Source organism: Arvicola amphibius, chromosome 7, assembly GCF_903992535.2.
Source record: "Arvicola amphibius chromosome 7, mArvAmp1.2, whole genome shotgun sequence".
NCBI lineage: Eukaryota > Metazoa > Chordata > Mammalia > Rodentia > Cricetidae > Arvicola > Arvicola amphibius.
In genome coordinates, this window is record NC_052053.1 from 50,684,755 (window position 1) to 50,698,011 (window position 13,257).

General features: G+C 53.2%; 1 protein-coding gene across 3 annotated transcripts in view; it reads left to right on the forward strand.

The window, feature by feature from the left end:
- Nucleotides 1–13,257, forward strand: part of Sh2d3c (SH2 domain containing 3C) — a 33,341-nt gene that overhangs the window by 10,862 nt on the left and 9,222 nt on the right. For 2 of the 3 annotated variants that reach the window (XM_038337890.2, XM_038337891.2), the window contains 2 exons: nt 4,783–4,822; nt 12,760–12,888. In XM_038337890.2, the coding sequence (XP_038193818.1) occupies nt 4,783–4,822; nt 12,760–12,888 (169 nt within the window). Of the gene's footprint in view, nt 1–4,782; nt 4,823–8,405; nt 9,265–12,759; nt 12,889–13,257 lie in introns of those variants that run through there. The other variant, XM_038337892.2, reaches the window with a different exon arrangement.

Sequence of the window (13,257 nt, forward strand, 5' to 3'; positions counted from 1 at the left end):
GCAGGCGGATCTCTGTGAGTTCGAGACCAACCTGGTCTACAAGAGCTAGTTCCAGGACAGGCTCCAAAGCCACAGAGAAACCCTGTCTCGAAAACAAAACAAAACAAAACAAAAAAAAAAAAAAAGCTGATCAGTGTAGCACACACCTTTAATCCCAGCACTCGGGAAGCAGAGGTAGGTGAGTTTGAGACCAGCCTGGTCTACAAAGCAAGTTCCAGGACATTGGGGCTGTTACACAGAGAAACCCTGTCTCAGAAAACAAAACAAACAAATCTAAAGCAAGCCAGCCATATCTGATAGCAAACACCTGCTGTAATCTGACCTAATACTTGGGAAGTAGAGGCAGAAGGATCAGGAGTTCAAGGCCAGCCTTGGGTACATAGCAAGTTTGAGACCAGCCTAGGTTTTTATTGAGAAAAAATAAAAATTAGGGCTATCCCCCAGGAGAGTGGCACTGAAACCTGGAGCCCGCATGGGCAAGGGGACCCGGCCCTCACCCTCATATGAGCACCGTGGCCTTCCAGGACAGACATGATGTACCCTCTGAAAACGAGGAAGCCAGCCTCAGAGAGAGTAAGGCAGGTGGCAGAGCTGGACAGTTCTCTCTTCAGGCCATCTGACCAGACCCTGAGGCCCAAAGGAAGAAACCTGGGGAAAGAGAGAGGGCAACCATGCCTGGTGGAGGGTGGGACAACCTCCCCCTCCACTGGAAGTCCACCCTTCCTTCCAGTCCTGGCCAGAGGTCCCTGAAGGTAAAGTTCCAGCATGCATTAGGGAAATAAAGGATAATGGGTACTAATTACTACTCATTAATGCAATTAATTAAGCTGGTATATGCAATGAATGGTGTCAGTTATCAGAACAAATCAGTTAATACAGGCAATTAAAGGGGTTGGTTATTTAAATAATGAATGTTGCCGATGAGTGGGCCTGATTTAGCTCAGTTGTCACTATTGCTTGTTAATTGATTTCACCGCTAATATTAAGAAGAAAGTGTCTTTGAAGTATATAATGTAAGAAATAATGAATTAATTCACGAAGCTGAGTTTTCACGAACACTTTGATTCCTGCATTGGATCGTTACAGTGAGAGGGAGCAGGTCTAGAAGTCTCCTAGCAAACTGACAGCTACAGGCCAAGGAAGAACCAGCCTGGTCCCTGGCTGGAAGCAGACAGGACAGCCCTGGCAGAGGGAATGTCGTGTGCAAAGGCCGAGAGGCTGTAGACCCTGGGGTTCTTTGGAAATAGTTTATGGCGGCTGGAAAGCAAGAAAGGGCAAAGAAAAGAGAGGAAGCATGTCCAGAGGAGGCGCGTAGCTCAGCGGTACAGGGCTTGCTTGTCACACATGAGTCATTGGGTGCTGGGGCTGGCAAGATGGTTCCGGGCACTAAAGCATTTCCTTCATGGGTCTGAGGACCTGAGTCCAAACCTCTAGAACCCACGAGACAGCCAGACACATAAGCATGAGAATCTGCAGTCTGTGTTCTTAATGGGAAGGTGGGAGATGGGGACAGGAGAAGCCTGGGAAACTTACTGCCAGCTAGCATGGCAAATGCAGTAGGAAGCCAGCAGAGACCCCATCTCAAGGTTGAAGGCAGAGACTGGCACCCCAGTACCCCAGGTTATCCTCTGATCCCCACATGAGTGCTGTGGTACGCATGGGCCTGCGTTCACACACACACACCCAGGTGCTTGTCAGTTTCTCAGCATTGTTCTGAGCCAATGTCTGGAGGGGAAAGTGTAGGAACAGAAAGAGCCTTGCCGGGCGTTGGTGGCGCACGCCTGTAATCCCAGCACTCTGGAGGCAGAGGCAGGTGGATCTCTGAGTTTCAGGCCAACCTGGTCTACATAAAGAGTTCTGGGACAGCCGGGGCTGTTACACGGAGAAACCCTGTTTTGAAATTGGAAAAGAAAAAGAAAATAAAAAGAAAGGAATAAAGAAAGAGCAGCCCTGAGGAGTTGCTACGGGTTGGGTACTCGCCCTCAGGTCTTGGCTGGAGCAGCGGGCGGAGTGAGTGCCTGGGCCTGGCAGGAAGGAGCCCATCCCCAGCAACCTGTTAGGAACCTTGACTTCCAGGCTGATGGGGCTGGGCCCCTGCTGCCAGAGGGTGGGGCAAGGGAAGCTGTGCTCCAGTTTTGAACAGGGCCACCAGGAGTTGGCCTGTGTTATAGTCATGTCGGGTACTGGGATGACGGTGCTGTGGCTGGCAAGGGAGGTTAAGGGATGGAAGCTCCTTGGCGTGGGGCTCTGCCTTGGGTAACCCCCACCCCGGCTCTGGCCACCTACGCAAGCTGATCCCTAGGGCAGTACCCCATCCTCGAGGCTGTATTCCTGCCCTGGAACCGAGAGGAAGTGGACAGGAAGCAAGAGGAAGCACCGGGCTGATCCCAGTGTGTCCCTGACAATTTGTTCCCAGTGGGAGGATTTCCGGACCTGAATGGCCGGAAACGTTGGGATGGGACACCTCACCCAGGAAGAGGGGACAGAACAGACAGGGGAGGGGCTCCCCACTGGCAGTGTCATTGACTGGGGAGCATTCAAAAGGCTTTGGAAACCCGTGCTATTGCAGACTGCAGCTTAAGAGACAGGTTAGAGCCAGGAAGGACATTCTAGGAGGAAAAGTCTAAAGGACTTCAGAATGTTAGAACGGGCCCGTGCTCTCAGGAGCTGGGGGGGGGGGTCATTCTTTTCTTTCTTTTTTCCTTTCAGCTCATCTTTTTGTTTGGAATGTTAAGCTCTTGTGTTTAAGCATACATTTCTTTCCCATTTTGCAGGTGGGAAACCTGAGGCCATTGTCTGGGAGCAAGTGCTCAGCCTAAGAGAATGGCTGAGCGCGATGGCCGCTGGCAGGGGCTGCTTACTGTTCACGTGCTAAGCTGCGACCTCGCTGGGGAATGACAGTCACACCCTCATAGGGTCTCTGTTGATTTTCACTTGAGAGACAAATTCAAAATGGTTGCTGCAGGTGGGGGTTGGCGAGATTAGGGGAGTGGAGGCAGATGGGAGGGAGGTGGAGGGTGAGGAGGATGGGCTGTAAGTGGGGTGTCCCCCAAGAGGCTTCTCTGAGGAGGTGACTTTAAACTGAGCCCCGAAGAAAGAGGAGGTGAGGGAAGCCTTGTGAAAATCTGGGAAAAGGGAGGTCCAGGCAGTTTCTCCCAAGTAAGTACCAAGGCCCTGAGGCGGGAAGGAGCTGGGAAGACCAATGCATTGGGGCCGAATGAGGGGCAGGATGGCTGAGGAGTGTTGGTGCGGTAGGCAGTCGGCACCACCAGCACACACAGCCACAGAGGTGGGGCCTGCAGGCCCACTCATATCCATTTGCTATCGTCATAACAGCCCCCTTTATTCTCAAGCAGACAGAGTTTTAGGATGATAAATTGCACTGCTGTGGAGAGAGAATACGTTTTATTCTTTAGCCGATAGGGCTGAGGTTGCGGCTCAGCTGTAGTGTGCTGCCTAGAGCATGCAGGGCCAGGCCTCTCCTCCCCAGCACTGGAGAAGAGGGAAGGAATTTTAGACAGGTCTGCAGTTGTCACCTATAATCTTGGCTATTCCAGAGTCTGCGGCAGTCTTGAGTCTAGGAATTCAGACCAGACTAAGTGGCTGAGTGAGGCTTGGTGATTGAGGGGAACTCCTGGGGAGTGGGGTCACCTGCTTTGGCTACTTAGTCGCTGTCTGGTATCAGAACTGAAACTAATAGTTCGGGCAAGTGGACATGGGGAAACAGCAAGAGTCAGGGGTGGCCTGGCTTCGGGGGAGACTTGGTTGTACTCTGTTCTAAGGGAGGATTTCCTGCTTGGCGGGGCGGGGCCTGTGGCATGGATCAAGGGCTGCTGAATGGGCCATAGCCTACTGGTGGGCCAAGGGTAGAAAGTGGACCCGAGCCTTTGGCTGTCACAGCAGGAAGGAGGGAGCTGGGACCCAAAGAAGGGAAGGCAGTGGAGGACAAGGAGTTGCTTGTGGGTGGCAAATCGGAGATGCCTCAGACATTAAGAGGACTGAAGGGAACAGGAGAGCCCTGGGTGAGGAATGGGCCTGTGTTAGAGGAAGGTTTAAGTTCTTTAGGCCACGGCTGGTAATCCCAGCATTCAGGTACAGGCAGGAGGAGCAAGTTCAAAGCCTGTCGCACCTACCTAGCACATTTGAGTTCAGTCTGGGCTACATGAGACCCTGTCTCAGTCAAATGCAAAATAAAAAAGCGTATATGCATGTGCGTACGTGTGCACAGACATGCACACACACACGAAGCTGTGACTAGGGGAAGTGACTCACATAGGGGAAGGTTGTTTGTTCAATATCCTGGAAAAATAGCCACCAAGAATATGTGTGTATGGGATGTAACCAGCGGTGGCTGGGTTTGTACAGTGACTAGCTAATATGCTGGCAATGTAGACCAAGGAGTGAAGGGCTAGGAGAGGGGTTGAGCCTCAGCCTAGGCCCTCCAGTGCTTAGGGGTAGGGATCAGGTTGGGGAAGCAGGGAAAAGAAGCAGACACCAGGAAAGTACAAGTCATGAGCTGGATGCTCACCCTGAGTCCTCCAGACAACTCTCTTAGGCAGTGGCTGTCTTTGTTCCTGATCTATCGAGAAGAAACCCAGGATCAGAGAGGTGAAGGAACCTCCGCAGGGTTGCACAGCCTGCAGGGTGGAACAGCCACGGATCCTCCTGCCCTGTATAAGCATTCTGGGCTCCCAAAACGGCCAGGCCCCAGGCCGAGAGGCAGGCGGAGACTTAAGAGATCTGAGAAACACTGAGAATATTCATTCTTTTCCCTTCTTCCAGGGCTGCTGGAGAACTGGAGGCTGCTGGCGACTATGTGAAGGTAGGAGGGGCGGCGGGGCGGGGGGGTGGGGTTGACTGTAGACGGATAGAGCACCCGGTGCCTGTTAGGAACCTGACTTCTTCCTGGGAGGAGAAGGTCGGGGTGGGCAGCCCTCAGGGACAGGGGATCATTCTGGGCAGTTATTTCCCATGCTTTCTGTCACTCTGCTGGTCTCAGACCCACCATGTCCAGTTGGACAGCATCCCGAGGATGTCCCCATGCAGTGACCACCACAGTGAGATCCCACCCAGTCTCTGGGATCTAATGAGTGCTGGTGCTGGAAGGGGAATAGGAGGAGTAGCTCAGCTTTTCAGCATAGACTGGGCACAATTCACAGACGTCAAGAGCCTAGTTCGGGAGCTAGGGCTATGGCTTAGTTGGTAGAGTGCTTGCCTAGTCTGCAGAGACCTTGGGGGTCAATCCCCAGCACCATATACATTGAGTGCTCTTGTGTGCCTGTAACCCCAGCACTCAAGGGGCAGAAGGATAAACTCAAGGTCATCCTCTGCTACAAAGTGAGTTTGAGGCCAGCCTAGGAGAAAGAAACAAGCAAAAGGCCACACGGTGATGGTGCACGCCTTTAATCCCAGCACTCTGGAGCGGGAAGTAGAGACAGGCCGATCTCTGTGAGTTAAAAGGAAACAAGCAAAAAGCCTAACATCGTAAATACTGGCAGTGTTTACAATGCAGTTTGTGTGTATATGAGTACACGCTTGTATCTGTGTGTGTGTGTGTGTGTGTGTGTGTGTGTGTGTGTGTGTGTGTGTGTAGTTGCTCCTGTCCACTGTGGGTGTTGCTGTGACCTGGGGTTTCACTGACAGGCCCATGGCCCCCCAGGATCTTCCTGTGTTCACTCCCGGTGCCGAGATTACAAATAAGAGCCACTGCACCCGTTTTTGTTGTTGTTTGGTTGGTTCGGTTTTTAATTACGGTTGTTGGATATTGGACGCATGTCCTCGTGCATGTGTGCCAGACACTTTACAGAGTGAGCCCATCACACAAGGCAGGGTGTTGTCGTTTTTGTTTGTTGAACACAATGGCACGTGATTGCCGCGCGCAACTTAGGAGTTTGAGGTAGGAGGACGGCGGGTAGTGGCGGTTTCAGGACACAGTGGACTGTCTACAGTCCTGTCTCAGCAGGAAAACATGGGTTTGGAAATAACAGTAGTAATAACAAAGACTAAGTAGCATTTTGAAAGCCGATTCTCTGGAAATTAATGCTGGCTGCTGCGAACAGCAGGGCTGTTTGCTCTTCTGCAAACTTAGAAAACTTTTTTTTAAAATAAAGTGAATACTTTTCTTTAATATTTTTTATTTATTATGTATACATTATTCTATCTGTGTGTATGCCTGCAGGCCAGAAGAGGGCACCAGACCCCATTACAGATGGTTGTGAGCCACCATGTGGTTGCTGGGAATTGAACTCAGGACCTTTGGAAGAGCAGGCAATGCTCTTAACCGCTGAGCCATCTCTCCAGTCCCCTTAGAAAACTTTTTATTTGTTTATTTGTTTGTTTGTGTTTGTTTGTTCATTGTAAATGTGCCAGGGTGTGCATGCTGGCATCAGAGAACAGACTGTGGGAGTCAGCTCTCTCCCTCTGCCATGTGGGTTCTGGGGACTGAACTCAGGTCGCTGGCCTCGGCAGCAGGTGCCCTTATTCACTGAGCTGTCTCCTGAATCCTTTGTTGTTGTTCTTTAGGGAAACCCAACTCATATTGGGTTTTCCATTTGCAGGTTAGAAACTTAGGACTTTCTCACACTCATGAGCGATTCTGTGGGGCGGAGCTGGTACTGTGCCCCACGCTTGATGCTCAGACTCAAGACAATGTCCTTGGCCCTTCTACCATCAGGAAGTTTCTCCTGAGCCAGGCCTTGGATGAACATCAAATACTGCAGAGGGCAAGGAAAAATGCCATGGACGCAAAGGGTTCTCAGTCCAGGCAGGAACCCGAGAATTATGAATTACTCAGGGTTTGGGCACATTCTCTAATCCATTAAACTTATGGCTGATTTATTTATTTGTTTGTTTGTTTGTTTATCTGAGACAGGGTTTCTCTGTATAATAGCTCTAGTTATCCTGGAACTTGCTCTGTAGATCAGGCTGGCCGCGAACTCACAGAGATCCACGTGCCTCTGCCTCCTGAGTGCTGGGATTAAAAGTGTGAGCCACCCCCTCCCGGCTGATCGACTGATTTATTTTAAGACAGTCTCATAGTGTAGTCCTGGAATTCACTATATAGACCAACTTGGTCTCAAACACCAGCTTCTACCTCTGTGGTGCTGGGATTAAAGATATGTGTCAACAATAGGTGTGTGTGCATGCATGTGTGCGTGCATGTGTGTGTGTCTGTGTGTGTCTGTGTATGTATGCATGATAGGGTCTCATGTAGCCCAGGGTAGCCTCAATCTTACTACATAGTCAAAGATGACCTTGAACTTCTTATCCTCCCACCTGTATTTCCAGAGTGCTGGGACTTCAGCCATCCACCACCACACTTGGTTTATGCGCTGCTGGGCATCAGATCCAAAGCTTCCTACAGGCAGGGCCAGCACCCTACACACAGAGCCATAGCCTGGGTCTGGATTTTGGTCCCAAGTTTGGCAGTGACTTGCTTCTCTGAGACTTAGCATTTGCTCATGTGAAGCAGGGGACCTTGGGGGCTCAGTGAGTCTGTGCCTCCTAGGGAATGCTTCAGTCTGGACCAGGGCAGGCTGGCTTGGACCCAGATTTCAGGGACATCAAGTCACAGAGCTGCTGTAGCACAGGGGAGGGGCTATATGGGGGCGGAGCCAGGGTGGGACTGGAATGCCACAGATCAGCTATGCCTGGCAAGGCAGTGAAAACCTTATGAAGTTTGGTGGCTCTCTTTTCTCTTTATGGAGTTAAAATATAGATTTCAGGGTTGAGGACATAGCTAGGGTATAGCCTTTGTCTACCTTGCTTGAGGCCCCAGGTTCCATCTCCATTACAGGGGAAAAGACTGTAAAAACCCTCAGAGGAGGAACACCTGCTCGCTGGAACTGCTGGGCAATCCTTAAAGCAAGTTTAGCTTTGTTTAAAGTCTCTACTGGTGAGGGTTGGAATCAGTTGTTTCCAAACTTTGTTCCTGCCCTGAACGATTCAGCAATGAAGAGTGTCCAAAACTCCCAAGTCCCCAAACAATGACAGGGACCCTGGACTCTCAGGACTTCAAAATACCGAGCCCATAAGGTTTCACACTTTATGCTCAGAGCTTCGGGTATATCTATAGAAAATAATCATCTAGGGTCCAGAGAGGTGGACTCACCTGCATGAGGTCACACAACCTATGGGAAGGAAGAGTTTGGATGCCCTATCTTCTTCTTGTTGTTGTTAGTTATTATAACAGGTCTCATGTAGCCCAGACTAGCCTTGAGCTTACCGGGTAGCCAAAGATGACCTTGAACTTGTGATACTCCACCTCCTGAGTGCCGAGACTGGGGTGTGTTTATGTGGGATTGCATGCTGGGCAAGCTAGCGTTCTACCAGCTAAACCACATCCAAGCCTGCAAGTCCAGACTTTGATTGTGTGATCCCTTCTGTGCTGGCATTGGACTCCGTGCCTAACCCTTGGCAGGCATGCACTCTAGGCAAGCTCTTACCCCAAACTCAGGTTTTGTGATACCCACTTAATAGGGCGTCTTTATGGATAGTTATCTTTACCAGGCAACTTTTTTGATTGAGCTTGGTGACACTCACAAAGTTCTGCACGTCTTTGCCTTGTATTCCAGACGTCTCCACACGTCTCCTCCGGGCTCAAAGAGAAGGACCCCAGGGTGGGGAGCCTGGGGAGTTAGAGAGGCAGGTGGGCTGCGCTTGGCGCTCCAACAGCCTCCTGACTGTGGCACTGCCAGAATCAGCTGTTCTCAATCAGAGATGAGAAACCCGAAGCCACAAAGGATTGGGTTAAACATGAGGATTTTTGTAGCTTTAGATTGAATTGAATTCAGGGTCCCTGCTGGCTCCGGGTCTGAGAGACCCAGAGGGGAGCGAGAGTAACGAAAAGCGGGAGCCTTATTGCCCGCCTCGGGATTCCCACTCCACCCCGCTGCCCTGGGTGTCATCCCTCTTTGCAGGTCCTGGGGAACCCACATAGGGGAATGGGGTGGTGGTGGAGGGAGGAACAATGGTCCCCTCCCCTCCCTCTCCTCGCTCCCCTCCCTCCCCAGCTGGCTGGAGGGTGGGGTCTCCCCGCCCCGCCTCCCCGCTCCTCCTCCGACCAGGCGATGAGGTAATCGCGCCGCTGAGAGGCACGCGCAGCCGGTGCCCAGCCCGGTCGGTCCCCGCGCCCCTTCCCGCACCCCTGACACGCTCGGGGGACCTGGGTCTCCCGGTTGCACCATGACGGAGCGCTGCAGCCTGTGGAGTGCGCTGTCCGCCGCTGCCTGCTGCTTCTACCGTGGCTCACTGGTGCAGGTGCAGGTGAGGGGGCGGCGCGGGGACCCGGGTCACTGCGCCCGGCCGGCTGTGATGGGTACCGCAGTCCGAGAGCATCCCCGCAGGGTTGTGCGGGCCGGGCCAGGGGCGAAGGGAGGGGGCGGGGTCGCTCCAAGCTCACCTCGGGGTACCCAGGGCGCTCCGCGGGGCGCGGATCCAGGGGGTCATTCCTGACACTCTGGACTACAAGAGACGTGGGAGCGAGTTGGAACTGGGACTCGGCTGGGAGGTGGGCTTTCCTCCAGTCTGCTATGGGGTCCCTGCTGCTGACCCTGAGCCACCTGGGTCCCCATTGTACCAGGGACGCAGGGCTGGGGTCTAGAAGCTGAGTTGAGGGCAGTATGCTACAGGGCACGCGGCGGAGACTACAGTGTCGCTACCCTCCAGCCATCTGGGTGGGTTCAGGGTGCTGGGGGTGCAGGTCTCCCAGTCCAGTTGGCCCAGCAGTGCAGGAGCGCGCAGCGGCGGTGCGAGGGTTAAACGGAAGGGGGTGGAGGGGAGGACCCGGACCCCGCCTCTCTGCGGAGCATCCTCTGGGGTGGCTGTGTCAGGGGTTGGGATACCTAAGGGAGCTGGGGGAATAGTGCTGGGCATTGGCTGGTGGGAAGAGGTTAAGACCCTGACAGAGGTTCTCCCCACTGCTGCCTCTCGGGCTTCCTGGGAGACGCGGGGCACCTCACCTCTGAGCTCCCCCAACCTCACACACACAGTTGCTCCGAGCCCGCCTGAATGACGGCCCCGCCGGCGGCGGAGCGCAGCATCCCCGCACGGGCCAATCAGGCGTGCGCAGGCCGGGAGGCGGTGAGATCATCTCTGGCCAATCGCATTGCTCCGAGCGCAGGGATGCTGCATTCGCACCCACCCCCCCCCCCCCAACAACTCTTGGGAGCTGAGGACCCTGAGGCCCAGGGTGAGGAGGAGGTCACAGGGGTCCTAGGGCTTCCTAGCCCTAGGTGTGTGGGAGGTTGGGGTCTTCACCCCCAACTCTAACCTTTGATTAGGGCTGGAAATGAGGTACCAGTCTCCAGAACCCCTTTACAGATGAAGCTACATAAGCCCAGCCGGGGAAGTGACTGGTCCAAGGTCACACAGTGTCTTGTCCATGTTATTTGGGACACAGTCTATCCCTAATTTATTCCAGAATTGGGAGGGGAGTTCCAGTGTGTGCTGTTAGGAGCAGAGGGTGGTGTGTGTGTGTGTATGACTGGGTACAGGATCCATTTCATGTGTGTCTCACCTTTCTTTCCCAGAATCCTTTGTGGTTTGAAGGGGTGCGTGGGGGGGAGGCCTGCATTGGTGTGGGCACTTCAGAATGAAAGGGAGGAGGCTAGGGCTGGAGAGATGGCTCAGGGGTGAAGAGCGCTGGCTGCTCTTCCAGAGGACCCGGGTTTGAGTCCCAGCATCCACATGGCAGCTCACACCTGTCTATAATTCCAAGATTAGGCACAGAAACACATGCAGGCAAAACACCAGTACACACAAAATAAAAATGAGTTATTTAGAAAAAGAAAAAGGGAGGAGGCTAATGATCCTAAGGAATAAAGGGACCTCTTGGAGAAGTGTAGTCTGGAAAGGCCCAAATCTCAGCTTAGCCAAGACTTCTCTGTCCTGCTAGGGCATTGATTTCTGCTGTGTTGCGGGCAGTCCCTGTCTTTTCCCCTGCGCGACCAGATGGTTTCCTCTGTCTCTAGAACTCCGGAGGCAGCTCAGAGCCCCACTGCCATGTGTTCCTTGATTTTGCTTTAGCTGCCTTTTAAAGAATGACCCATCCTGTCCCCAGGCTTCCCACTGGTGTCCATCCTGCCTGGTCCCTCGGCCTTTTTCCCTTACACCCAAGCATTGGCAACTAACACCCTTTCCTCGTTGCCTCCTGCTCCTCTGCCACGGACAGGAGTGAGGCTTGCACCACGCTGCACTCTTCTTAGGCTTCTGGGTGATGTCCTAGCTCCCCAGGCAGCATCATACTCTGCCCAACTTGCCCACCATCCATAGACCCAAATCTGCCCACAGGGCCCCATCTTTGCCCCAGCTCTTCCCTGTCCACCTGCCTTCCATCCTGTTTTTCTCGTCTCTGACCGGGCAAGGAGCACTTCATCTCTGAAGATGTAGACACCTGGAATTAAGTGTGGGGGTCTGAATGGGCACCTCTAGGACAGTGGGCTGTCCCAGGCACCTCTAGGACAGTGGGCTATCCTGGGCACCTCTAGGACAGTGGGCTATCCTGGGCACCTCTAGGACAGTGGGCTATCCTGGGCACCTCTAGGACAGTGGACTATCCTGGGCACCTCTAGGACAGTGGGCTATCCTGGACACCTCTAGGACAGTGGGCTATCCTTGGCACCTTGGGCTCCAGCCTCAGCATACACTCAGGTTGAGCCTGGTTCTGGTTGAGTGAACGCAGCTGGGGAGTCTCCCTGTTACTGGAGCTGGAATCTTGCTGCTGGGAAACGGTGGAGACAAGGAAGGGGTCTGTGTGGAGAGTGCACTTAGGTCTGGAAATGCTTGAGGAGTGACTTGCCAGACACTGGGGGCAGCCAGGAGAGACTCCGTTCTCCTGCCGTACCCATCCATATACTTCTGACCAGTTCTAGAATATGTGTCCTGGGCAGCCATCTTTAGGGATTGGCAAAGCCACACAGGGGAGTAGCCGTTAGGTGAGGCAGATCCTGGAGTCCCACTTACTTTACTGAGGAAAGAGTTAAGGCCCAGACTGCTCAGATGGAGTGGGCTTGCCTCTATGACGGGTGTCCTCTGATAATAGGATGCCTGGGGTTGGGTCACCTCTAAAACCAAAACTGCCCACCATGGGTAGCTGGGAAGGCAGAGCCCTTGGCATTAACTCAGTGATGACTATAGACTCCCCTGCAGGGCTGCAGCTTCCAGTCTGGTAGGATCACTTGAGATTGCAGGGGGGGGGGGCTTGGAAAGTTGTAATAGGCAGTGAAGCCAGCTGTGAGGGGCCCCTGCCCCTGTTATGACTGCCTTTGTTTGGCCCTCTGTCATGCAGTTCACATTCCCACGTGTAGCCTCGTTTGTTTAGCTAGTTGGTCCAGGTCTCTCAGACTGACCTGTAGTTCAAGATGGCCCTGTGGACTCTAGTGGGTTTTTGTACAGAGGTCTCCTTCAGGACGTCTCTAGTCCCTCAGTCACAGACTTAATCTTCTGGTCAGGAGAGAGCAGAGACTCTTTGGCGCTGTCCAGCACCCTGGTGCTGATGGCAGCTGCCTTGCTTGGCTAAGCTCCTGTCTTAGTTTGGGGACTTACTGGATGGAGAACAGGGCCTGACTTGGGCTTCATTACATCCACCCCTTGCATAGGTACTTCTGGTAGAATAAATTGAGATTTTACTGTCTGGGATAGGGACCCACTGTGAGGAGTCCTCAACAATCCCGGGATTAAAGATGAGCTGGGGAAGAATGGGTTGAGAGGAAAAAGGAAGGGGCAGAGGAACTGGACACCAATCTCACTCTCCCCATGCAGTTCTCCAAGGAGAAGTACATTCTTGACTCGTCGCCGGAGAAGCTGCACAAGGAGTTGGAAGAGGAACTGAAGCTCAACAGCACAGACCTCCGCAGCCATGCCTGGTACCACGGACGCATCCCTCGGGAGGTGAGCGGGCCCCAGGCAGGGATCTCAGCCCTGGACCCTTCTACCCACACCTTGGCCAACCTCGGCCCGGCTCCAGTCACCCCAGTCTCTGGCCTGTCCATTGGTGAGGATGAGGCTTATATTTAACATTTACTGTGTGACTTTGAGAAAGTGCCATCACTTCTCCGGGCCTGTCCTCCATACGATGGAGAGAATGTTTCCTCCGAAGGCGGTTGTGGACTCTCTAGTGAGACCCTGTCTCAAACGCAGGGACTATGGTGAAGGTGAGGTGAGCTAGTGTGGGTCAGGTAGGATGTCGGGCTCACTGCGTGTGAGCCCGAGGAATGTTGTTCTATGTTTTGTAATTTCTGGTTTATAGATCAGCCTCAT